Here is a 23,571-nt window from a genome sequence, read left to right as displayed (position 1 = left end):
ACAACACAGCTGCCACCTCCCACCTCTCTGGGTGACAATCCGGCCCCAAGAGCCACCCTGTGAGGGCTGGGTGGTGGCATGGATGGGACTGGAGGGGAGCAGCTCCTCCCTGAGCAGCAGAGTGACAGAGGCCATGCTGCCAGGCTGGACACTGCTCACTTTGTGCCACCTTCCTGTGGGAAATCCAGGACCCTTGGGCAACTAATCAATATATGATTTTTTATATCTATATATAAAAATATAAGTAGAATCCATTTAATGTTGATATTATGTATTTATTTTATACATTTTAACTCTACTGCACACGCTGATCACACATTTCTCATTGGTGTCTTTGCTTGTCCACGTGCTCTGCATGCACTTCTCAGAATACGTGATTGGTTGCAGTGCAGGTGGCTCACAGCTCTCTGTTACATCTTTCTTGTACTCTTGGAATTCAGTTTCTTTTCTTCTTGCTTATTTTAGCACAGTTTATGTCCTAGTAACATTGATGAATTCTAGAGAGCCCTGAGAAAATCCTGGTAAGAGCAGCGAAGCAACCGGCGCACCTTTTGTCACAGACATCTTTTCATGAAAACTCCTTTCCTTAGGATTTTTCTTCCTGAGAAGCTGAGAGGCCTCAGAACAAAATGCAAACAATGATTATCTGCTACTGTGGAATGCAACAGGTGGATCTGTGATTGGTTCATGTTAGTTTGTAATTAATGCCCAATCACAGTCAGATGGCTCGGACTCTGTGTCCGAGACAGAAGCTTTGTTAGCATTCTTTCCTTGCTATTCTTCTGATGAAATCCTTTCTTCTATTCTTTTAGTATAGTTTTAATGTAATGTGTATATCATAAAATAATAAATCCAGCCTTCTGAAACATGGAGTCAGCTCCTCATCTCTTCCCTCATCCAAGAACCCGCGTGAACATCATCACACACTGCTCAGACACATCGCTCACCTTCCCTCGGCGACATCTGGGCAGCCAAAAACCCCGGTGCAGGCGACACTGCCACCCACCCCGGCTCCCTCAGCCCCAGGGGAGCCCCCAGAGGCTCAGGCTGTCCCCAAGGGCTGGGGCTGGGCTGGGGCAGGGCCGTGCTGGCGGCCGAGCGTGAAGGCAGATGCGATTATCCGCACCGGCTGCCGCAGCCGCCACGGGCCGGGGGAGGACACGGGCTGGGAAAGCACTTCAAAGCCGCAGGGTATAATCTCTGCTCTGAATAATGGTGATAATAAGAGTAAAAAGAGATAAAAAAGAGTAAAAAAAGATACAGAAGCGCCTCGTCGCATCTGCCCGGGAAGCTCCGCGCTGGTTTGAGCACGGAGCAGCCGGCTCCGTGTCTTGGGAAGAGGTCACGGTTCAGAATAGCTGTGGGACACCCCAAAAATCCCCCTGTTGCTCGCCTCAGCCCTTCTGCCTTGCTTCACGGCCCTTCCTCACCCGCCACAAAAATCTATTGGAGAAAACAGGATTTTACGTAATGGGTCGTGTCATTCTGCTCCGTGTTTTCCACACACACACACACACACAAAAAATAAAAAAAATGGGAAGTGAAAACAAGGTCAAACCTTGCTTTGGCTGCCTCGTGTCCCTGGGGAGCACAGGAAGGGAGAGCACTGCTGGAGCAGGGGAGGGGACACCCCAGCTCTGCTCCTGGGGGAACAGGGACCAGGATCCCCTGCCTACCCCGATGGCTCCAGGACCCCAGGCTGCCTCTGGGTCCTGGGGACCCCTCTTAGGCTTAAACCACAAACTTGAGCGCAGACGAGGTGGAGAAATCAAAATTAAAATTTATTAAAGACAATAAATTACATTCCCTTGAGATACAGTAGATTTTTGAGACAAGTACCTTGTTTTGCAGGCCAGGTAACATCAGCACCCCGTTAACAACGACTCCTGGGAGCATGATTTGGATGCTGGGGGTGCCAGGGCCCTGAGGAGTGGAGCAGGGCAGGCAGGATGCTGAGGGTGCCTCCCTGAAGGTGCCTGACTCAATGGGTCCCCGCTGAGCACTGCTCACGGTCGTGACACTGATGGTGCAGCCAGCACCTGTCAGGCTCCAGGTTTAGGAAGGAAAAGCCTCATTCCCAATGCTCCAGCAGTGAGAGGCAGGCAGGGATGCCCGGGCTGGGCCAGTGCAGTGGCTGCTGGATGGAGGCTGGACGAGCAGCAGTGGATGCAGAGGTAGATGCTGGGCGAGGAAGGCACAGCGGAGCATCCCTGCCCACCCTCAGCTCCCGGTCGGATTTGTGGGCTCCCCCAGAATTTGGGAGGGGGAAGAACCACCCAGCTGAAAAAGCAGGGGGGATGTCCTGCCAGAGCCCAGTGCCAGGATAAAAATACCCTTCCCGTGGAGCCAGCGGAGGGAATTAGAGTGGAATAACCCGCCCGCTGTGCCAGGGGAGGCTGCGGCAGCAGACGGCCGAGGCAGGGCTGGCAGGGAAATGAGCCAGCGCCTGCGAGAGGGGCAGATGGCCCTGCTGGCCCCCCTGGGGCTGGCAGCCCGAGGGTGACCCCCCAGGTGCCACCCCTGGGGGCGTGGGGGACGGAAACCAAAGCCTTCCCTTGGTGTGTCCTGGCAGGGCAGCGAGCAGCGTCCTGTGGGGCAGCTCCGGGGGTCACTGCAAGGTACAGGCTGTGCCAGGGCACAGGGGGCACTCACCGGGCTGTCCCCACCGCTGCCACCCCTGGGAGGGCTCCCGGGGCACAGGGCCCGTGCTGGGTGGGGTTGGGATCAGCCTCGGGCTGGGGAATATTCCCCAATCCCGTGGCAAAGGGCACTCACCGCTCCGGACGGACTCTGCCAGCGCCTCCTTGCCCATGGATTGTGCCTCCCGCATCTGCCAGGGGACAGGGGCATTTTCCAGCCTCCATCCTCCCCCAGCACTCTCCAGAGCCCCCCCAGACATCCTACCTTGATCTGATCCTTCAGGTACTCGGCTCGGGCCATCAGGGTCTGGATCTGGTGGGGAGAGAGAGGGGACACGGTCCCTGAGGGCCAGGCCAGCGGGGACAGCAGTGTCCCAGGGCTGGCACTACTCACCTCAGTGTGGAGCAGCTCCCGCCGCCGCCCCGCCGGCTCCGCTGCAGGGGAAACGTGCCAGGGCATGAGGGATGGCAGCAGGATCCATCCCTGCCCTTAAAGCCCGGCCTCAGCCCCAACTCACCGGCCAGGAGCAGCAGCAGCTCCCCCAGGCTCTGCTGGTACAGCTCCAGGGCATCACTGTCATCCCTGCCCTCCTCCTCCTGCAAGAGGCACCGTGGGCTCGCTGGGGTTGGTGGGGTCCAGCAGCCCCCTCCCCACCAGGTCTGCACCTTCCCCTTCCCTCGAGGGGTGAGGGGACCCCCAGGGCCACCCCTCACCTTGGTAATGGCAGCTGAGGCCACTTCCAGCGCCGCGCACAGCCGAGGTTTGTCCTTGGCCATCTCTGCAAGGGGACACAGGGATTGCCCAAAACCTTCACCCTTCAGCCCAAAACCCCACCACAGCCCCTCTGCCAGCCCTGACACCAGGGCAAAAATCACTCACTACCTTTAAGGAGCTCTCTGGCCGGGTTTCCTTTCTCCAGGAGGTTCTTGTTGCTGGAGGTGACCAACACCTTCAGCTCCTCTGCTCGGGAGATGTACTGCCTCACCTGTGCACATTTTGGGGGTGAAGAGACCCCCGATTTGGGGTGCAGAGGATGGGGGTGCTGCCCTCACCCCCCCAGGGGTTTTGGCTCACCTTGGCCCGGATGGCTTCTTTGCGCCGCACGTCAGTCTCATCTAAGGGGGAGAACAACCAAACACAGGGGTGGGTGGGCTAAAAACTGGCATCCCTCGGGGTCTGCCCCCCCAGAAATACACTCAGACCCCAAAAAACCCCCGGGGGAGACTCACAGTGCAGTGCTGGCACGAAATACTCCAGGGCTTTGCGGTAGAGGGAGAAGGCGGCAGCGGCGTCTCCCTCCTGATCCTTCCTCACCGCCTCCACCACCAGGTCGGTCTGGGGGACACAGGGGGGGTCTCAGGGCTTGGAACGCCCCCATTGGCAGGCAGCAGCCCCCAGCCCCGCTCACCGCCTTGCCCAGGCTCTCGGGGCCGGGCACGTGCTCCATGTCCACGAAGGGGTGGGCAAAGAAGCTCTCGAAGGAGATGCGCTTGCGAGGGTCCCTCTCCAGCAGCTGCCCCAAGAGATCCCGGCATTCCAGAGAGAGCTGGGGCCGGCTGGGAAGCTGGGGAGGGAAGGGGCTGAGCCCACTGAGGGCTGTGAGACTCCCCCGAGCTCCATCCCATCCCATCCCACCCCATGCTACCTCCACAGCCCGGTCACTGCGGATTTTCTCTTCCAGCTCGGCGAATGAGCGGGAAGCGAAGGGTGGCTTCCCAAAAAGTGCTTCTGTGGGGGGAAAAGGAGAGGTGGGGGGATATGGAGAGGGGGAACCAGCCCTGAGTAGAGCCCCCCCGAGGCAATAAGAGCCAAACCCACCATAAAGGATGACTCCCACGGACCAGAGGTCCACGCGGGCGTCGTAGTGCTGCCGACACACCATTTCAGGGGCCATGTAGAGCGGGGAGCCCCGCAGCACGTGCTTCTCGTCCCACGGGGACATGTACTGGGCAAAGCCGAAATCTGCCGGGCACAGAGCTCATGAGGGCACAGGGAGAAGGGATTTGCCCCCTGCCAGCCCCTGCCAGGGGATGCCCTGACCTGCCAGCTTCAGCTGGGGGTTCTCCGGGGCGCTCAGCAGGATGTTCTGTGGCTTCAGGTCCAGGTGGGAGATATTGTGGTCGTGGAGGAACTTGAGGGCACAGGCTGGGCGGGTGGATGGGCACGTGAGAGCACAGCCCTGCACCCCAAAACCCTGGGGGAGGGTCCCCAGCAGAGGCAGGGTGGGAGGCAGGCGGGGTGTCCTCACCGAGCTGCTGCAGGAAGACACGTGCCACCTTCTCGGGGAGCATCCGGCGCGTGCGGATGAAGCGGGACAGGTCCCCCCCGGCACAGAACTCCATGATCAGGTAGATGTGGTCACTGTCCCACTGCGAGGCAATGAGACCCCGCCGTGCCAGCCCAGCCAGTCCCACCCACACAGCTTCACCTGGACCAGTTTGCCCAGTTGCTGGCACCAAGCCCCACGGACACACCCGTGGGAAGTGGGGATGGATCCAAGACAGAGCAGCTCCAGCTCAGAGCCCCCCGGGAAGCCCCCAGCCCACCTGGAAGTCCTTGAGCTCCACAATGTTGGGATGGCGGATGGTCTTGAGGATCTCAATCTCTGTCAGCAGGTTCTCCACCGATGCCCGGTTCAGGCTCCTCTTGTTGACGCACTTGATGGCCACCACCTCACGCGTGTCCCTCTGTCAGGAGGGGACAACGCTGGACCCCCACCCAAACAGCCACCGCAGGTGGAGAGGGGAGGGAAGGAACCCCTGCAAGGGGGCGGCAGGAGCCAGGCAAGGGCTATGGGGGTGGTACCCCATGTGGAGGGCTGGAAAATGGGGCTCCCACGCGAGGGGGGGGGCAGATTCCGGAGCAAAAAGGCGACCCCCGCGGCAGGCTCGGCCCTACCTTCCTGTAGGCCTTGTAGACGGTGGCGTAGGTGCCGGAGCCGAGGGGCTCGGTGAGGATGAACTCGTCGAGGCGCGGCGGGGCCCAGGCGGGCCCGGCCATGGCCCCTCCGGTGCCCCGGTCCCGGCACTCGGGGCCCGGGAGCCGCTTCCGCCTTCCCGGCGCGCCACGGCGCAGGCCACGCCCACATCGAACGCTAACCACGCCCCCAACAGTCATGACCACGCCCACACATTTTCATTTCCACCGCAAGCCACGCCCCGGCTCCACCCTGTCCGTATTGGCCACGCCCCCAACCCGTCAATCACAACAGGTCACGCCCCCCGCCGCCGCAGCATGGGGACCGTGTCTGGACCACATGAACAAATTTTTATTAATAATTTTTTAAACATTAAAAGATCAGACGCAGGGGGAAAAAATCCAGTAATACAGAAGGAAAAGGGTGTAAAAATACCGATTTCTTCATCCCATCGCCCCTGCCGCCCCTCACCGGCACAGGATGGGGGTCTGATCCAACCCCAGCCTGGTAAAGAGGCACCGCAAAGCCAAATCTGCATTAAATTCCCTCCCCGCGACACCCAAACCACGGGGCTGAGGGAGGGAGAGGTGGGAACCTGCCCCCATCCGCCCCTCTGCGTCCCAAGGGACATCCCATCTTGGGATGCAGCTGAACACACATGGAAACAGTTCCTTCCCAGCTAAAAAAAAAAATTAAACTGGTCGGGAGGAAGGCAGGGAGGAGCCTTCCCTGGAGAAAGACTCCTTCAGGGTTAGCTGGAGAAGGGCGTCACAGGCACTGTGTGACCCGGCATCCTCAGCTGCCCCCAAACTGGAGCTGGGAGCCAAACCAAAATCCCTTTTACCCTCCCTCTCCTGCTATCAAGTCACTGAGAAGATTCAGCCTCCACTGATCCCTTCTCCCCCTCTCTGGCACCTGCAGGATCCTCCTGGAAGCAAGGGATGTGCCCTGGGGACATCAGGGGAAATACATCCCCTCCCAAACTCCCCCCTGCTCCCAGATTTTCCTTCTTGGCTCTCAGGAAGCCCAGCAGTTATGAGGTCAAAAATACAGCATTGTGTGAGTGTAATAAACCAAAAGTACAGCTTCTGTTCTTAAAATTAATGACATCAACTACATGCACGTTACAAAACCCTCCCCAAAACAGCAGATAATCAAATTCTTCATAGCAAAGGCCAAGAGAAGAGAGAGTAAAATCAAAAACCTGCTTCCCCTCATCTTCCTGCTACAGAGAGAGTGAGGGGGAGGAAGAGACAAACACCTGGAAGGTCCTGGAGAGAGGAATATTTGCCTCAGAGAATGTCTTCCCCCATCTCCCCACACCCTAAAACAAGACAGGGAAAAGGAATCATCATTCAAACCGTAGCTCAGCTGAAGCCCAAAAAAAAAAACACCTCTTCTCATCAGGAGTGTCGGCATCACAGAGCTCACATGGTACCCCCAAAAAAAGTGCATTTTCAGAAAAAAAAACCAAAAATAAAAATAGAAGGTTGGGGAGATGAGGGCAGAGGAAGCGAGAGGGAGGCAGCCCAGGAAGAAGGGCTGGATTTGCTGGGAAGAAGGGCTGGATTTGCTGGGCAGGGTTAGTTTCCTCTGAAAGCACTCTGTGCAGCTGAGGAGGCTGCCCCAGCTGCTGCGTTCTGGAAGCTCCTGTTGGTGAGGATGCCTTGGGAAAACTCCTCCTGGGCCCTCTGGAAGCTGGCTCCTGTGCGCCGATACAGGGAATGCACCTGGGGATGAGAGGGGAGGGAGAGAGGGATTGAAATCAGCCTGTGGGATTGCTGCACACACCCAGCTTGTCCCTGGACAGCTGCAGAGCATGGGCTGCAGCCACTGGCTCCATGGCAGATTTCAGGAGAGCTTCATTTGCTGGAAAACGTGGAGCTCTCAGCAAAATTAGTGGTTTCAGACCCCAAAATTCCCCACACTGTGATGGTTCATGCTTAACCCAGTATTTACTGCAGGGCAGGACCTGAAGGTGCCAACAGCATCAGGTATTTCCTTCAAGATAAAGGCAGGGGAAAAGAAGGAAGTACCAACAGAAAGAGGATCAGTCCAGCCTGTCCTTGGCTTCCCCCAAGCTCCATTTCTGCTGTTCCTGCAGAAATCCAGCCCTGCTGTGGGCAGGCAGGAGGAGGGAGGAGGGTTGGGTTTAGAACCAGTGGGAAGGCACTCACTGGGACCCCAGCAGGCTTTGAAAAGCCCCACAAGGCTGTGGGAGCAGTGACTGAAAATCCCTGGGTGCTGAACAGAACCACAACCACCTCTGCTCTGCCAGCTCCAGGCATGACAAGGGGAAATGGTTTTGAACTGCCAGAGGGCAGGGTATCAGGAAATAAATCCTTCTCTGTCAGGGTGGGTTGCCCAGAGAAGCTGTGGCTGCCCCTGGATCCCTGGAAATGTTCCAGGCCAGGTTGGACAGGGCTTGGAGCACCCTGGGACAGTGGAAAGCGTCCCTGCCCTTGGCAGGAGGTAAGATGAGCTCCAAGATCCCTTCCCAAATCATTTCATGATTCTATGACTCCCAAGGGGAGGCTACTTCCCACTTCAAGACTGTCCAACAAATCTGGCATCGCTGCAGGAAGCACAATCAAAACCACTTTAATTAAAACCTCCTGAGCCACCAGTGCCCCCATGCCACCATCATTCCCAGCTGGGTGATGGGAGGCATCAAATCCAGGAGCCCTGGGGGCAGCCTGAGCTCTGCTGGCCCCCGAGGCACTCACCTGCTTGAGGAGGAAGAGGGAGAGCACGGCGCAGAGCGTGAAGAAGGCTGCCACCACCATCATGATCACCACCACGGCCACGTTGCCGTGCACCTCCGAGAGCGCCGCGATCCAGCCGCTGCCAGGGACAGGAGAGACAGGGGCTGGGCATGGGCAGCGTCCCAGCACAGCTGGAGCACAGCTGGGAGCACAGCCCTGCTGCAGGGCAACATTACAGGGCAGCACAAAATGGAAACGGGGAGCCTGGAGCTCGTCCAGGCCTTTGTTTTGGGGATAGAGTTTCCATTAGCATTTTTAGAGGAGGATTGTGCTCATGCCACTCACATTCCAGCTCTGTGCCCTCCCCTCAGGCAGCAAAATCAATACCCTTGGCGCCAACAGTGACTTCCATGGGCACCTTCTCAAAATTCAGCCAAGAGGGGTAAAGATAGGCTGGAAGAGCTGAATTGGGAGAGATCAGCTGGCAGGTCTGGAGCCTGGAGCTGAGTGTCACCCTGACAGGGATGTAAGGGTGAGGAGCAGGAGGAAGAGGCAGGATGGAGGGATGAAGGTGGTGAAACCCTGGCACAGGCTGGGTTCAGCTGCATCCATGTGTGTTCAGCTGGCACAGCAGCTGTGGCTGTTCCATCCCTGGAAGTGCCCCAGGCCAAGCTGGATGGGGATTGGAGCTACCTGGGATAGTGGAAGGTGTCCCTGCCCATGGTCCCTTCCAACCCAAAGCATCCTGTGATTCCACCATTCTAATTCACAGACACTGGGAGGTGTTGAAGGTAAAGGGGCAGAGAGAATTCACAGAGTTACCAGCACTTGGCTGTGGCTGAAAATACCAAGACACCTCACTCAGAACACCTTCCTGGGAGCTGGAGAAAGGAACCTTTCCAAGTGCTCCACCAGCACGCCGTGTGCCAGCAGCAGCAGGAGGAGGGATGGGTGCCATGCCATGTGTGGCACTGCTCCTGGCAGCACAGGGAAGCAGAAAGGCACACCGTGCACTGCAGCCAAAAATATCCACGCTGGCTGGCTGGCTGGCAGCAGGGAAGGGAGCAGAGAGCTGCAGGCAGCCTCTCCAGGGCAGACTGAACCCACTCCACATCCCCCGTGACTCGGGCAGGGGGGAGGCAGGGACAGCGCTGCCCACGGGCCCTTCTGCAGGCACAGGGCACAAATAGACAGCAGCTCCTGCCTGGAGCCTGCCCTGGGACAGGCACCACGGGCTGCTGACCTTCCCTGAGCTCCAGAACAGGCTGCTGACCTTCCCTGAGCTTCCTAAATACAGAATGGGAGCTGCTAACTTTACCCTGAGCTCCAGAACAGGCTGCTGACCTTCCCTGAGCTCCCTGACACCAGAATGGGAGCTGCTACCCTCCCCCTGAGCTCCCTGACTCCAGAACAGGCTGCTGACCTCACCCTGAGCTCCCTGACTCCAGAATGGGCTGCTAACATTCCCTGAGCTCCAGAATGGGAACTGCTGACCTTCCCTGAGCTCCAGAATAGGAGCTGCTGACCTTCCCTGAGCTCCCTGAGCTCCAGGACAGGCTGCTGACCTTCCCTGAGCTCCAGAATGGACTGCTGACCTTCCCTGACTCCAGAACAGGAGCTGCAGCAGGGGCAGCAAGGTGAGAGGAAAGGCTGTGCTCTCCCTGCAGGGCACAGCTGCTGACATGAGGCTGCTGGAGCTGCTCCAAAAGCCCAGGCTCGCCCTTCTGGACAATGTCACTGAGAAAGGGAGAGGCTAAAAGCCTCTCTGCTTATCTCAGCCCACCAAGCACACGCTCCAGAGGGATCCAGGGAGAGTTTGGGGACAGAGTCAGGGCTGAGCAGCACCCAGATTTCAGGTCAGAGACCCCTCAGCCCCACACTGCTGTCAGGGAAGGCTCCAGTTTGAACAAGGCAGATCTGGTTCACACCAGAGGATCTGTGCTGAGTGAGGGAGAAGAGGCACAAAGGAGTTCTCACAGAATCACACAACAGTTTGGGTCAGAAGGAGCTTCAAAATTCACATTCCACCCCCCTGCCATGGGCAGCGACAATTCCCACTATCCCAGGGTGCTCCAAGTCCCATCCAACCCAGCCTTGGACACTGCCAGGAATGCAGGGGCAGCCACAGCTGCTCTGGGCACCCTGTGAGGGAAGGATTCCTGCCCAATATCCAGTAATTCACATACTCCCCTTCACACACTGGGATTAGGATGGGAAGAGCAGAGCAGGGAGGCAGCTGGGACCTGCCATGAGCTGAGAGAGGAAAACCACAGCAGAAAGAACAGGCAGCTGTCAGAAGCAGGCCCCAAAGCTCCTGCCAGTCACAGCCCTGGTGAGAAAAGGATGTGTGACACGGCAGGCAGCAAAGCCAAGCTTACCTGTCTCCCCAGCCAGGAATCCCAACAGCCTGGATGATGTAGATTGCTATTTGGCAGAAGAAGATGAAAAAGAAGACGAAGAAGCTGAAGGAGCTGTCAGACCTGCAGGAGAGAGGAGTGAAACCTGTGATCCCTGCACAGAGTTCCTGCTCTGAGAGGAGAGGAACAGCTTCAGTGAACTCCTTTCTGCAGGGAAGAGCTGCTGAGGGGAGGAATTTGGGCACCTAAATGTGTCCATCTGCCCAGAGCAAGATGGGGTGAAGGCAGCTCCCTCAACAAACACAGTGTGCTCCACATCAGTGTACCAAACAGTGTCTTAGAAATTATTAAAGTGAATAAAAAATGAATTCAAACTGTCCTCTGTCTGCCCAGGCTTGGATTTCAGGATGAAAAAGGATCACCATAATTAAGTTCTATCAGACAGATCTAATATGTTTAGCAACACAGTGGTTTGGATTTATCTAATGATGCAAAGAGCTGGAAAAATCCTGAGGGCAAAACACGATGGGAACAGATAAACCCAAAGCTCCTCCCACTAAGAGATACATCCCTGTTACAGAAAAAACCAACCCAGCACTTGCCTGAAAGCCTTGTAAATTGGTCGGTACCAACAGAGAAAGGCACAAGGGGTGAATAAAATTAACCACAGGATGGAGAGCCCAAAGTCCACTCCTCTGCTGTTGTCCACTGTGAACCACGCCAGGCAGGCCAGCAGGTTTAGGAGCAGGGTGATGGAATGCACTGTTTGGGGTGGGAGAGAGAGAAAAACAACATCAGCAAGCTCTTGGAAACTCCAAAGCACCCTCAATGTCTCAGTGAACACAGGGAGTGCTGCAGAAATTAAGGTGACTTTGGGCCATCTAATTTCCCTGCCTCCCTTGGAAGGGAAACAGAGCTTGACCTAAGAAGCTCATCTGATCCTGCTGCTCACGGCCAAATCTTAAACAGGTGCTCAAGCCTCCATAAAACAATTAAAATTTTGTCATGAATGAGCTATTCCCAAAGCATAAACTCGAGGTTCTTCACAAGAAAGGAGGGAAACCTGATTTGAGCCTTGCAGACAACACCAACAGCATTTACTGCGTGACAGAGCTCAGCTTTTCACACAGAACCTCCTCCAAAAGAATTCTGACTGCAGGTGAGGCCATTACTTACACATCCACAAGTAATAGAGCATCTTGCATATCCTCTGGTAGTCAGCTGGGATGTCTGCAGAGAAGTCCTGGTAGAAGCAGGGCTTGATGGGACACCTCTTGGGGAGAGGAGGCCAGTTGTTCTGCCTCGCTGTGGGAGGGAGGGAGGGAGGAAGGAGCAGCTCTTCACTTGCTCTTCTCTCATTCAAACACTAATCCCACCCCAGAATTTCCAAGCTGCTGTTCAGCTATTGTTTAATTCATGCATTAAAACCTTGGCAGAGCCCAGGGGTTGGGCAGCACAGCAGGAATGGGATAAACTGCTGGCACAGCAGCTGTGTGCAGGGGTTTTTCCTGGAGGAAAGCAGAATTCCCTGCACTGGCCAAAGGGCCATCACAGCCACCATCACTCAGCCCTGCAAGCCCAGATTCAGCCACTTCAGACCAAAATTAGGGGGAAAATATTGGGTTCCTGTGGTTAAAAGAGCTTTGAGGCTGAGGAGAAGAGCTTTGCTGCCCTCAGTGAGAAGCCTCAGAGTGGCAGAGTCACTCACCAGCTCTGACACGGGCACAGATCGGTGCTTGGGAGCTTTTGGGGGTGAAATGCAGCTGCTTGAGGGCAGGGACCCACCAGAGCTGCCCTCCAGCATCCCACCTTCCCATCTTGGAAGCTGTGGGATGCCAGGCATGTCCCAGAAGGGTTGCCACAGGGAATTATCCTGAAATCCTGGCAAACCAAGGGAGCCAGGCTGCCCTGGGCAGGAGTCAGTACTCACGGTCGATGCTGGCTGCGTGGCTCTGCAGCTCCCTTTCCTTCTTCTCCAGCTCTGCTGCCTTCCTCTCTAGCTCTGCCTGCTGCTGGAGCAGCCCTGCCTGTGCTGCTGCAGCCACGGCCTGGGGAGGGCACAAACAGCAGAGAGGTCAGCCCTGCCCTGCCCTGCCCTGTGGTGGCACCTGGGTGCCAGGCTGGGAAGGAAACAGGGCACAGGGTGACATGGAAGCTCAGCCTCAGACACCTTGGGGACAGGGTGACATGAAAGCTCAGCCTCAGACATCTTGATTCTGCCACTGGAGGACAAAATCAAGTTAGGGCTGGCAGGAGGAGCTTATCCACAGCTTCTTCTACCTCACACTTCACCTGACTGCTCTGAGCTCATCAATCCAGAGTGGGGAGCAGGGCTCCTGGGCTTACCAGGACAATTCCCTTCCCAGCTGCCTACCACATGTCTTAAGGATCTCTTCTACCTGTTTTATATTCTGAGAAATTATTCCTTCTCCCAGTTCTTTGGATGAGGTGGTGCTGGTGGCCGGGTACTTGCATTTATTCTCCTGGCACTGAGCATGTCTGACCAGACACCAGAACTAAGCTAAAACCATTAGCAGGATTCATTCCAGGATTTCCAGAGGGAAGCCAGAGCCAACGGGACACAAGGCAAAGCAAGCTCTGCCACCAGAGGGACAGGGAACGAGATAGTAGAAGAATCTACGTGTGTATTCCCTACAAAGATCTACCTTGGAAATACAAGCTGAAAATCCCACCTGCAGCTTCCCAGTGCCCAGCCCAGGGAATGCTGTGCTCCCAGAGGCCCTGGGAGCTGGAGGAGGCTGGGAGGGCAGCAGGGAAGGGCTGTACCTGTGGTGTGGGCTCCACAGATGTCTGCAGCACCGCTGGCTGCGAGGGCTGCGCTGCCGGCGTCGTCCGCACCGCATTTGTCTGCGAGAGATCAGGAAAAACAGGGCAGGAGAAACACAAAGGGCTCTTGATGAATTGTTTAAAGCAAAAAAAAAAAAAAAATCTAACTAATCTCCACTTCCTGCCCTCCTTCTCCCACCTGGCTCATGGCAGCAGCCAGGGAATAAGGGTGAGGCTCTCCCAGCCATCCCTCAGTGGCAGAGCCAGCTCAGCTCCCAGCCCAGGGAGCAAATAAAGGCTGCAGTGCCCTGCCACAAACCATCTTCCCTTCACACTTCATGGGGCTTCCCTGGGAGCCAGCAGGCAGCTGGAGAGGAGCTGTTCCATGCCAGTGAGCTGGGAGCTCATTACTGCTCCAGTGCAGGAGAAATTTCCCACTCCTGCACACCATGAGCCACATCCACAGGGAAATCCAGAGTTGTGATGGCCTCAGTGAGGGGGGGGAATGATGCATCTGACTCCACTGATATTAGAAGGTTAATTAATTGCTTTTTTATACTATATTATTGTATACATCTAAAACTGAATCTGCCCAGCACTCACTCTGCACACACTGCTTACCTTGCCCTGAATCTTGTGTCTGTCACTCAACAGTCCTGACACACACACACACTCTTGGCCTGACAGGCCAAGGAAACAAAACACCTTCACTGTGGGTAAAAATTTTCTATGTTCTAATCTACTTTTGCACAAACACAGGCAGAGCAAATGATAAGAATTGTGTTTTCTTTCTCTGAGGTTCAGAGAATGTGAACCCCAGAAACATTCTTGGGAAGAATTGTGCCTTGCTTTTCTCTGTGAAGAGAAATGCGGGGCTACAGAAATCAGCTGTGAATTCCTCTTTTTTTAAGCTGCACCTATCAAGGGACCTTCTACACCTCTAAAAGCACCACCAGGCACACAGAGCACAAGGACATGTGGCACTTACCCGCTGGGAGCTCTCAGAAAAGGGGTTGAATTCATCCAAGCCACTTTGGCTGGTGTTTGTGAGCTGTGTCACCGAGGGGTCCTGCAGGGAGAGAGCACGAGGAGAAATCAGCACTGGATATGGGCAATCACCACTGACAGCACTGAATTGTTCCGTTTGGAAAAGGCCTTCAAGAACATCAAGTCCATCTCATCCATGCTGCCTGCTTTCCATCTGCTTGTTAGCTGGGAATTTGAGGGGGTGAAACACATCCATGCCACAGGGAGATGGCCCTGGCTGGCGTGGAATTTAAATATCCAAGGAGATGACTACCAGCAAGGCAAGACTTGTCAGCAGAAATAATCTCCTGTTCAGCCAAGAGGGATGTCTGAACAACCACAACACAGGAATACTTTGTGCAGGTTACTTCTGCTAACCTACAATGAGATATTCCTAATTTCCAGGGATTTGGATTCATCCACCCATGGTCAGGATGCTGCTGCGACTCACAAAGCAAGCATGAAGCCACACAAAATGAGATTTTAGACATAGCTGATCCTGGCTGAGAGATGCTGGCAAGCTAAAATGCCACTGATTGCTCTGAATAAGTGAAACACTCAGGAAAAATTGAGCTGGAGGTGTGACACCAATTATTTTAGGAGGTTTTAATGCTGCTGGCATAACAGCTCTCACTTCCACTCACAGCACCTCCCACTCGTCTTTTAAACATCCTCTGATGTTTAAAAACAGGCTCTGTGCACCTCACACACCTCCCTCCCCTCACCTGCAGGGTTTTTACGCAGCTGTTTTTTATCTCCTCTTTTCCACCCACTCCTCTGCACGCAGAGGTTCCTCTTGGGCAGCCGGGTGCTGCCCTCTGGAGCGCTCCTCTCCCCCTTATCCCAGCAACGACGCCCTTTTGGAACTCGGAAATCCTCCTGGCCTGGCAACCCCAGAGCTGGGAGTGGCTCAGAAAATTAAAAAGTGGCTTCTGCTCCCTCCCTCAGCACCTCGTGTGTCCAGACCAGCCCTTCTAATTTGGTGCTCCATGGAGGGAGAAGGAACCGAGGCTGCCTCGGGGTGTGTGGGGCTGATGGAGCCGGGACACGGAGGAAAATCCCTCTGGAGCCATTCCCAGGTGTGAAAAATGCATATTTTATGATTGGTTTTTTGCAAATATTAAAATGAATATTGTATGTGTTATGTTAGAAAGTTATGCTGCATTAATTTTCTTAAGTAGACGTTAAAATAGAAACTATGCTATGCAGGATAATTTTTCTAAAGAAAGGACTCACAGTGAGATAGCAGCCACAGGACACCTAAATCTTTCAGAGAAAGAGAATTTATTGCCCTCTTATCAGAAGAAATAAACTTCTTCCTGCCTTGCCCAGCCCTGAGATGCTGTCGGGATTCAGAGGAAGAAGCTGACACTGACCAGACAGAATCCTGTGTTTGAATGGAATTTATGCATCGTGTATGAGGTGCATGAATATGCAACAGGCTGTTGTTTTTAAGGGTTAATCCTGTTAATGTGTGTCCTTTTTCAGGCTTATGCTGCCCAGAAAAATGATTGTCCACAACTCTTTGTTTCTACTGTCTCATATCGTCCTAATTCAAATTGTCTAAATTATTATTACTCTTATTATATCGCTATTTTTATAACCATTTTATGACTACGAAACTTTTAACACTTTAAAAAGAAGCGATTGGCGTTTTTCACACGGGGTTCTAGCGCAGCCTGGTGCTGGGCAGGAGCACAGGGAGCAGTTAATGAGTAACAGCAGAGCTCCTGCAGGGCAGGCACTCCCAGCACCAACAGGTCACACTCGTTTGTGAATCACCTCTCATTCCCCAATGCTGCTGCTCGGGGAAGTTCAGCTCCCCAGCGAGGAAAGGCTGCAACAAGTGGGAAGAAGCAGCAGGGCTGCCAGGCTGGAGATAAAAAGTGCTTTTATTCCACTCCTGACTCCTCTGGAAGCTTCAGCTGTGCAGAGATAAGGGCTGTCAGCACAAGTTTATACTTCCCCTCATGCACGGCAGCGCTGCCCATCAGCACAAACCCTTTAATCCAGACTAAAGTCCAGCAGAAAACAACTGCACAAGGAAGAGAAACTCCCTTCAAGGTGTGGGAAGTGGAATGTGAGAGCTGCATAACCCTCCAGAGAGCCTGGCTGGGCAGGCTGGCAACAAGGAAAAATGCTATGGTACCACTGTAAAACACAAATTTTACTTCCCTTGGCTCATCTGCACCCAAAAAAAAGCTGGAGGCTCTCCAAGGGCAGGGAGAGCACCACCACAGTTTGATTCCCAAGGCAGACAAACTCTCATCTTACTGCACAGCTTTAAAAAAAAAAATCACTTAATTAGGCTGTGAGGCCAAGGCCCAGCAGCTGGGCTGAACTTGCCTGCTATTGTGCAAGCGTGTCTAAAATAGGAACCCAAAGAGCAGAGAATCTGCAACAAAGCTGAAGTGTTTGGACACGTGCCTGGGGAGGGCAGGAAGGAAAGCAGAGGGTGAAGCACAGGCAGCAGCTCCTGTGAGCCTGGAGCAGGCAGTGAGGGATGAGAGAGCACCAGGAATGCAGGGATCAGCCAGGAGCTGCCCACAAACTTCGTGTTTTACAGCTGTTTTCTGCCAGCTAGCAGCAAAAGGCAGCTGAGCCTCTCAGAACAAGCCTTGGAAAGGATCAGGGGACAGGGATTTCATTCAGAACCTCTTGGAGCCACAATAAGGGTGTCCAGGCACAAAGCTTGTGCTCACAAATCAACAATTGGCTCAGCCTGCAGGGTGCCATGGGCAGATCCCATGTGCTGCCCTTCCAACCATCACTTCCTCAAGTGCCAGGGATGTGTGATGCTGTTTTTCATGGCTTCAGGTGCCCCCAGCACAGAATAATTCCACATCTGGACCAAACTGCACTGCCAGCAATGTTACAACAATTTTCAAATGCAGCTTTAACGCAAATACAAAGTCGCAGTTGTGCTGCTGAAAGGTTTGGGTACAACAGGTTTGTGCAAGGAATTCTGTTTTTTTTCTTTTCTTTCTCTTCCCACTGATTAAAGAAACAAAATGAGAGGCCTCTCTAGATGAGATCAAGGAAAAAGAGCTCAACCTAGAATCACCTGGAACTTAACACAGTTGTCAAAATATCACAGTATTGCCCCAAATATAACCAGTCCTGCAGACTGAGGGTGCTGCCACTGCCTGGGAGATGCACTGAGAGAAATCTTGAGGATTTCGGTTTTGATACCTCTGGAAAGGATGGAACTTTCCAGCTCTGAAGCTGGAATCGAAGTTTTGGAGCTGGCACTTGCAGCAGGTTACTAGATAAAGGAAGGAAGTTAATCATCTCTCATTAACTGGTCACAATAAGTAACAGAGCAGCCAGAGATATTTTTAACAGGACCAAAGCAGCTTATTTTACACAAAGCTTGAAGAACATCATAACAAAGCCTCCTGAAAAGGCAGAAACCTCAGGATTTGAGGAGGATGAAGCACTGAACTGGGAGCTGCAGCAAGGAGGGACAATCCTGGTGCTGTGGCAGGAGAGATCCACGGGCTGGGACACTGTCAGTGGGACACTGTCACCCCAGCACAGAGCCAGCCCCTGGCAGGGAACAGGCTGTCCCACAGGCTGGGATTCCATTTCAAACCTGACCAACGAGGCTCCAGGAAGCAGCAGTCAAAAACTCCTCTCAACCAGCAGCTGGAGACTGGGGAATTTTTCTTGGAAAAATAAAAAAAAAAAAAGGTAAGACAAAAACTTGCAGTCCCAAGAGGAGGGTACAGAAGCTTCCACAAGGATCAGAGGAGCTGCAAAAAGCTCTCACAGAGGAATCCACAGTGGGACATGTGTCAATCCTTGTTAAGCGAGCCTGACGTGGGAGTTACTGCCTGGAAATCACCTTCAACCTATTCTTGTTTGATCAGTGAATAAAGAGTGAGCACAGCCCTGTTCTGCCAGATACCAGCACAGCTTTAATGTGCACAAAGCAGCTGAAGGGAGATGACAAGAAAGATGGAGACAGAGTTTTTACAAGAGCCCAAAGTGACAGGAGAACAGAGAATGGCTTCCAACTGACAGAGATTAGATTGGATATTAGGAAATTCTTCCCTGTGAAGGTGGGGAGGCCCTGGTACAAGGTGGCCAGAGAAGCTTTGGCTATCCCTGGAAATGTTCCAGGTCAGGTTGGACAGGGCTTGGAGCAGCCTGGGACAGTGGAAATGTCCCTGCCCATGGCAGAGGGTGGGGCTGGATGAGCTTTAATTTCCCTTCTAACCCAAACCATTCTGTGATTCTAGGAATATTTACTTCCTCAAAGCCAAAGCAACAAATCCCACATCCATGAACAGCAATATATTCCATCCCCCAAAGTGAACACCAGAGAAACAAGATCATCCCAACTCTTCCCATTCCTGAGAGTCACGGGACCGTGTCAAAATGAAAGTGAGGAAGAAGAGAAAGAATTTTTTTCACTCTGATTCCTCAAAAGACTCAGCTCTATCAACAAACAACTTGTGTTTGGCTCAGCCCTGAGATCCAAGGTCAGGAAAACACCTCTTTCCTGTGCTCACATCCCAGACAAGCAGCGGAGGTGAGGCTGGGCTCCAGAGCCTGACTGTCACACAGAGGCCGTGCCAGGCCAGCTCCCTGCATCAGTGACCCCAATTTCCAGAGGTTAATCCCACAGAAGAGAAACCCAGCGAGCACACACCGAGTCCTCGGTGACCTTAACAGAAATCCTCTGCTTTGAGCCACGAAATCCACAGCGTTGCCACGGGAACTCACTTTAAAGCCGAACCGCCTTAAAAACAAACCCAGAGAGACTCAGAGGACAACCAGCCCGCCGCGCAGCACGGCCGAGAGAGCTCCGGCGATGGATTATTTTGAATCAACCCTCGGACCAGGCATTCCCAGCTGGGTGGGAGAGCCCTCCTCGAGGTGAGAGCAGCCGGGTGCGGGTACACAGCGGGAGGGACCTGGGGGTCACAGCGCTGCGGAAGGGGTTCCGGACCCCCGGCCGTGGCGGCGCAAGGGAAAGGGCTGCAGAGAGAGGAAGAGATGGGACCGTGACACACGGGGACGCAGGGACCGGGAGCGGGACCCGGGCTCGGCTCCAGGCCGCCCTCAGGGTCGGGGGTCGCGGCCGCCTCACGCCCCCCCTGGTCCCGCCCCCTCTCTCTGATTGGTCGAGGCGCGGAGGAGCGGCTCCGCCATTGGCCGGCGGCGCTTCACTCAGTGCCACGTCCCGGCGTGCGGGACACGGGGCCCCGGCCGGGCCGCGCCGCGCCGGGAGAGGCACCCGTAACCCGCGCCCACCTGGAAGGGGTTGATGTCCACCGGGTCGGCGAACGGGTTGGTGTCGAAGCCCGACATGGGCGCGGTCCAGCTCCTGCTCCGCTCCCGCCCGCCGCCGCTCCTGGCGCTTCCGGGGCACCCGCGTGACCGGGAGCCGCGTGACGTCACGGCGGCGCGCACAGCTCGCGCGGGGTTAACCCGGTGGGCGTGGCCGCGTGACGTCGGGCGCGGCGGCGGTGGCGGCGGGGGGGCGGTGAGGGAGGGGGGGCAGGTCCTGCCCGGCAGAGCCATGGCGGAGATCCGCGGTGAGCGGGGCACGGGCACCGGGCACCACCGCCCGCCCGCCCGGGGATGGGCTCCGCGATGCGACACCAGCACCCCCTCCGGGACCCCCCAGGGCCATGGGGAGCAGGGCCCGTGAGTCGCGCCCCCAGCCCGGGCACCCCCAGATGGCCGTGTGATGGTTGCAGATCGTCCCCACAGAGTGTCCCCTGCCAAGGCCGTGGTGCTCTCCCTCCCTGCCATCCTGTCACCCTGCCCCGCGGGCTCCGTGCGTGTCCGGGAGGATTTCCGGGGCTTCTTTCGGTGCCCCGCTAACACCTGCCTTCCCTCCCGCAGTGTTCCCCCTGTCCTGCGCGGTGCAGAACTATTCCTGGGGGAAGGTGGGCCTGGAGAGCGAGGTGGCCAAGCTGGTGGCCAGCGGTGACCCCCTGGTCCAGATCCAGCCTGACCTGCCCTACGCTGAGGTGAGTGTGTCTCTGTGTCCATTCTGTCCGTGTGTCAGTCCCATCCGCGTGTCCATCCCACCCCGCGGCCGTGGTGGCTCTCTCCATCCTGTGTCCTAGCGGGACACGGTGCTGCCCCTCGGCTGTCCCGTGTCCCCCTGGCTTGGAGGGAAGCCCGGCATGACTCAGCCCCCGAGGGAGCAGCCAGGGATCACCTCCCTGGAAAAGCCCAAGTCATCCGTGCTGCCTGCCCGGCTCGGGGTGCCAGCTGTGTGTGTTGGTGTCTGGCAGCTGTGGATGGGCACACACCCCCGGGGCGATGCCCTCATCCGGGATAACCGCATCCCCCAAAAGACCCTGGGCCAGTGGATCGCCGACAACCCCGCCTGCCTGGGGGCCAAGGTGAAGGACGCCTTCCAGGGCCACCTGCCCTTCCTGTTCAAGGTGCTGTCGGTCAACACCGCCCTGTCTGTCCAGGCACACCCCAACAAGGTAGGGAGAACGCGGTGTGGGCAGCCCAGGTGGATCCCCGTGTCCTGGGGACTCAGGCAGCTCCTGTCCCCTCTCTGCAGGAGCTGGCAGCAAAGCTCCATGCCCAGTTCCCTGAGCACTATCCCGATGCCAACCACAAGCCCGAAATGGCCATCGCCCTCACCCCCTTCGAGGGCATGTGTGGCTTCCGGCCCGTGGAGGAGATTGTCTCCTTCCTCCAGAGTAAGGCTGGAGGAGGGGGCATGGTCAGACTCTGGGGTGGGGATGGTGGCCATGGGGTGGGGATGGTGGCCATGCTCCCTTTGGGATGGGCTGTGGCATGGGGATGGTGGCACTGCTCCCTTCACATGGGGTCTGGGATGGGTTTGGTGGCCCTGCTCCCTTGGGATGGGCTTTGGGATGGGGATGGTAGCCATGCTCCCTTGGGATGGGGATGGTAGCCATGCTCCCTTGGGATGGGCTTTGGGATGTGGATGATGGCCATGCTCCCTTGGGATGGGCTTTGGGATGGGGATGGTAGCCATGCTCCCTTGGGATGGGGTTTGAGGTGGGGATGGTGGCTGTGATCCCGTGGGTTAGAGTTTGGGGTGTGGATGGGGGTTGTACTCCCTTGGGATAGGATTTGGCATGGGGATGGTGGCCCTGCTCCCTTGGGTCAGGATTTGGGGTGTGGATGGGGGCTGTGCTCCCTTGGGATGGGGTTGGGGGTGTGGATGGCGGCCCTGCTCCCTTGGGATTGGGTTCATGGTGCAGGCAGCGCTCCCAGGGATGGGATTTGCTGTGGGGACAGCCCTCCTGGGATGGGGGTGCTGCTGTCCCCTGGCCTGTGGCCGGCTCTGAGCGGCGCTGGCCCCGCAGATGTCCCCGAGCTGCGGGCCCTGATCGGGGAGGTGGCCGCGGAGCAGCTGGAGCGCAGCGGCAGCGATGACCCGCGCGGGGTCTCGGCCGCGCTGCGCGTGTGCTTCACCCGCCTCATGAAGAGCGAGAAGAAGTTCTTCGTGGATCAGCTGAACATGCTGGTGAAGAGGATCTCCCAGGAAGGTGGGTGCTGGCTGGGACACCCCAAACCACTTCGGGGGGCTGTGTTTGGGGAGAGGCTCTCCCCACACTGGGCCTGGTCTGTCCTGTGCAGTGGCAGAAGGAAAGGACACATCGGGCAGCAACGGGGAGCTGCTGCTGCGGCTGCACTCCCAGTACCCGGGGGACATTGGCTGCTTCACCATTTATTTCCTGAACCTGGTGAGGCTGGAGCCAGGGGAGGCCATGTTCCTGGGAGCCAACGAGCCCCACGCCTACCTGCACGGAGGTGAGCATCGGGGGGCTCTCCTAGCCCGGCATCCTGCAAGGCCTGGCCGTGGGGACGGGAGGAGGGGCTGGGCTGGGCTGAGGGCTGGGCTGGGCTTGGCTGAGGGCTGGGCTGGGTTGGGCTGGGCTGAGGGCTGGGCTGGGCTGACAGCGCTGCCCCATCCCCAGACTGCGTGGAGGTGATGGCGTGCTCGGACAACACGGTGCGCGCCGGGCTCACGCCCAAGTTCATCGATGTGCTCACCTTGTGTGAGATGCTCAACTACACACCAGCACCCAGCAGCTCCAAGATCCTCCCGGCAGCACAGAGCCAGCTCGATCCCCATGTCTACCTCTACGACCCACCCGTGCCAGACTTCACCATCATGAGGATAGAGGTGAGAGGTGACAGCTCCGTGCTGGGGACACCGGGTGGGACACACCAGCACTGGCTGGGGCTCGCTCACCTTTGTTATCAGTGTCTTGGCAGGGTGGGAGTGATTTTGGGCGTAATGGGATGCTGGTCTCTTTGTCCCTCCCTGGAGCTTGTTCACCTTCTCCAGCAGCTCTGGGCAGAGGGAGAACCAGGAAGAGGTCCCTGGGCTTGGGCTGCTGCAGGCCCAGCAAAGGGGTGGGAGTGGGGACAACCCCCTTCCAGCTCTGCAGAGAGGATCAGAGCTGAGGGACACCCCAGCACAGTGACATTTCCCTTGGCAGATCCCTGCCTCCATCAAGCTGTACCTCATCTCTGCCATGGACTCTGCCAGCATCCTGCTGGTGATCCAAGGGACAGCCGTGGGCACCTCCACAGCAGCAGCCTCAGAGATGTCCCTGCGCCGTGGCTCCGTGCTCTTCGTGTCAGCCAACGAGAGCATCTCCCTGCACCTCTCCTCACCCGAGGGGATGCTGCTCTTCCGAGCCTGCTGCCTCCTCTGAGCAGCACCTGGGACACTTCCACCACGACACTCCATGTTTGGGTAGCTAGAAACTGCTGTGGGCAAAGTCTTCTCGCTTGAAAGGTCTCCCTCCACCTGTTAAACCCCCAAAGCAGCCCTGAGGTGTAGAAAGAGCGGTTCTGTGGATCAGCTTGGAGGTGGTGCAGTCCACAGGCTTTCTGCTGCTGCTGGTGGGCTCTTCCCAAGCCTGGCCAGTGTCCCCCTTCCCTGGCTGTAAAAGGGGGCTGCCTGGGGGATGATGGAGCTGGAGAGCCTCTGCTGCTGTGAATAAAGAAGTGACTTTGTCCCTGGCGAAGGGCAGCGTGGTGCAGGGAGCAGGAGGATGGAGGGGGACAGAGAGGCTGGGAGCAGCTCCAGCATCCCCCCAACACTGGCTGTGATTCCCCCCCTTGCTCTTCAGGCACAGGAAAAGAGTAAAATGTGATGAGAGAACACAGGAGT

At 56.2% G+C, this 23,571-nt stretch overlaps 3 protein-coding genes across 6 annotated transcripts; 1 reads left to right on the top strand and 2 right to left on the bottom strand.

Moving 5' to 3' along the window:
• Positions 1-1,760: 1,760 nt before the first annotated feature.
• On the bottom strand, positions 1,761-5,760 carry ULK3 (unc-51 like kinase 3). Of its 3 annotated transcripts, XM_074549557.1 has the most exons (16): positions 5,539-5,758; positions 5,187-5,327; positions 4,889-5,009; positions 4,681-4,785; positions 4,459-4,602; positions 4,286-4,368; positions 4,049-4,204; positions 3,870-3,975; positions 3,715-3,755; positions 3,523-3,625; positions 3,354-3,418; positions 3,158-3,236; positions 3,034-3,074; positions 2,905-2,952; positions 2,776-2,830; positions 1,761-2,611 (listed from the first exon to the last, which is right to left on the bottom strand). In XM_074549557.1, the coding sequence occupies exons 1-16, from the start codon at positions 5,755-5,757 to the stop codon at positions 2,043-2,045; spliced, it is 2,076 nt and encodes a 691-aa protein (XP_074405658.1). In that variant the 5' UTR covers position 5,758; the 3' UTR covers positions 1,761-2,042. The 3 variants fall into 3 exon arrangements, with proteins under 3 accessions (XP_074405658.1, XP_074405657.1, XP_074405659.1); XM_074549556.1 differs by having other exon boundaries at positions 4,286-4,602; positions 5,539-5,760; XM_074549558.1 differs by having other exon boundaries at positions 2,468-2,625; positions 4,286-4,602; positions 5,539-5,757.
• A 126-nt stretch (positions 5,761-5,886) lies between these two features.
• Positions 5,887-19,855, bottom strand: SCAMP2 (secretory carrier membrane protein 2). The gene is made up of 9 exons (XM_074549559.1): positions 19,695-19,855; positions 14,395-14,475; positions 13,407-13,487; positions 12,550-12,667; positions 11,796-11,924; positions 11,222-11,381; positions 10,641-10,742; positions 8,284-8,401; positions 5,887-7,287 (listed from the first exon to the last, which is right to left on the bottom strand). The coding sequence occupies exons 1-9, from the start codon at positions 19,749-19,751 to the stop codon at positions 7,141-7,143; spliced, it is 993 nt and encodes a 330-aa protein (XP_074405660.1). The 5' UTR covers positions 19,752-19,855; the 3' UTR covers positions 5,887-7,140.
• Positions 19,182-23,425, top strand: MPI (mannose phosphate isomerase). Of its 2 annotated transcripts, none has more exons than XM_074549561.1 (8): positions 19,182-19,316; positions 20,292-20,419; positions 20,690-20,890; positions 20,971-21,112; positions 21,749-21,931; positions 22,023-22,196; positions 22,364-22,572; positions 22,892-23,425. In XM_074549561.1, exons 3-8 carry the CDS (start codon positions 20,696-20,698, stop codon positions 23,108-23,110), a joined length of 1,122 nt encoding a protein of 373 aa, XP_074405662.1. In that variant the 5' UTR covers positions 19,182-19,316; positions 20,292-20,419; positions 20,690-20,695; the 3' UTR covers positions 23,111-23,425. The 2 variants fall into 2 exon arrangements, with proteins under 2 accessions (XP_074405662.1, XP_074405661.1); XM_074549560.1 differs by lacking the exon at positions 19,182-19,316 and adding an exon at positions 19,872-19,978.
• The last annotated feature ends 146 nt before the right edge of the window (positions 23,426-23,571 follow it).

The sequence above is a fragment of the Zonotrichia albicollis genome, chromosome 11 (assembly GCF_047830755.1).
Source record: "Zonotrichia albicollis isolate bZonAlb1 chromosome 11, bZonAlb1.hap1, whole genome shotgun sequence".
In the NCBI taxonomy this organism is placed as follows: domain Eukaryota; kingdom Metazoa; phylum Chordata; class Aves; order Passeriformes; family Passerellidae; genus Zonotrichia; species Zonotrichia albicollis.
The sequence above is the reverse complement of the archived record's forward strand: the minus strand, read 5'-3'. Positions and strand labels throughout refer to the sequence as shown.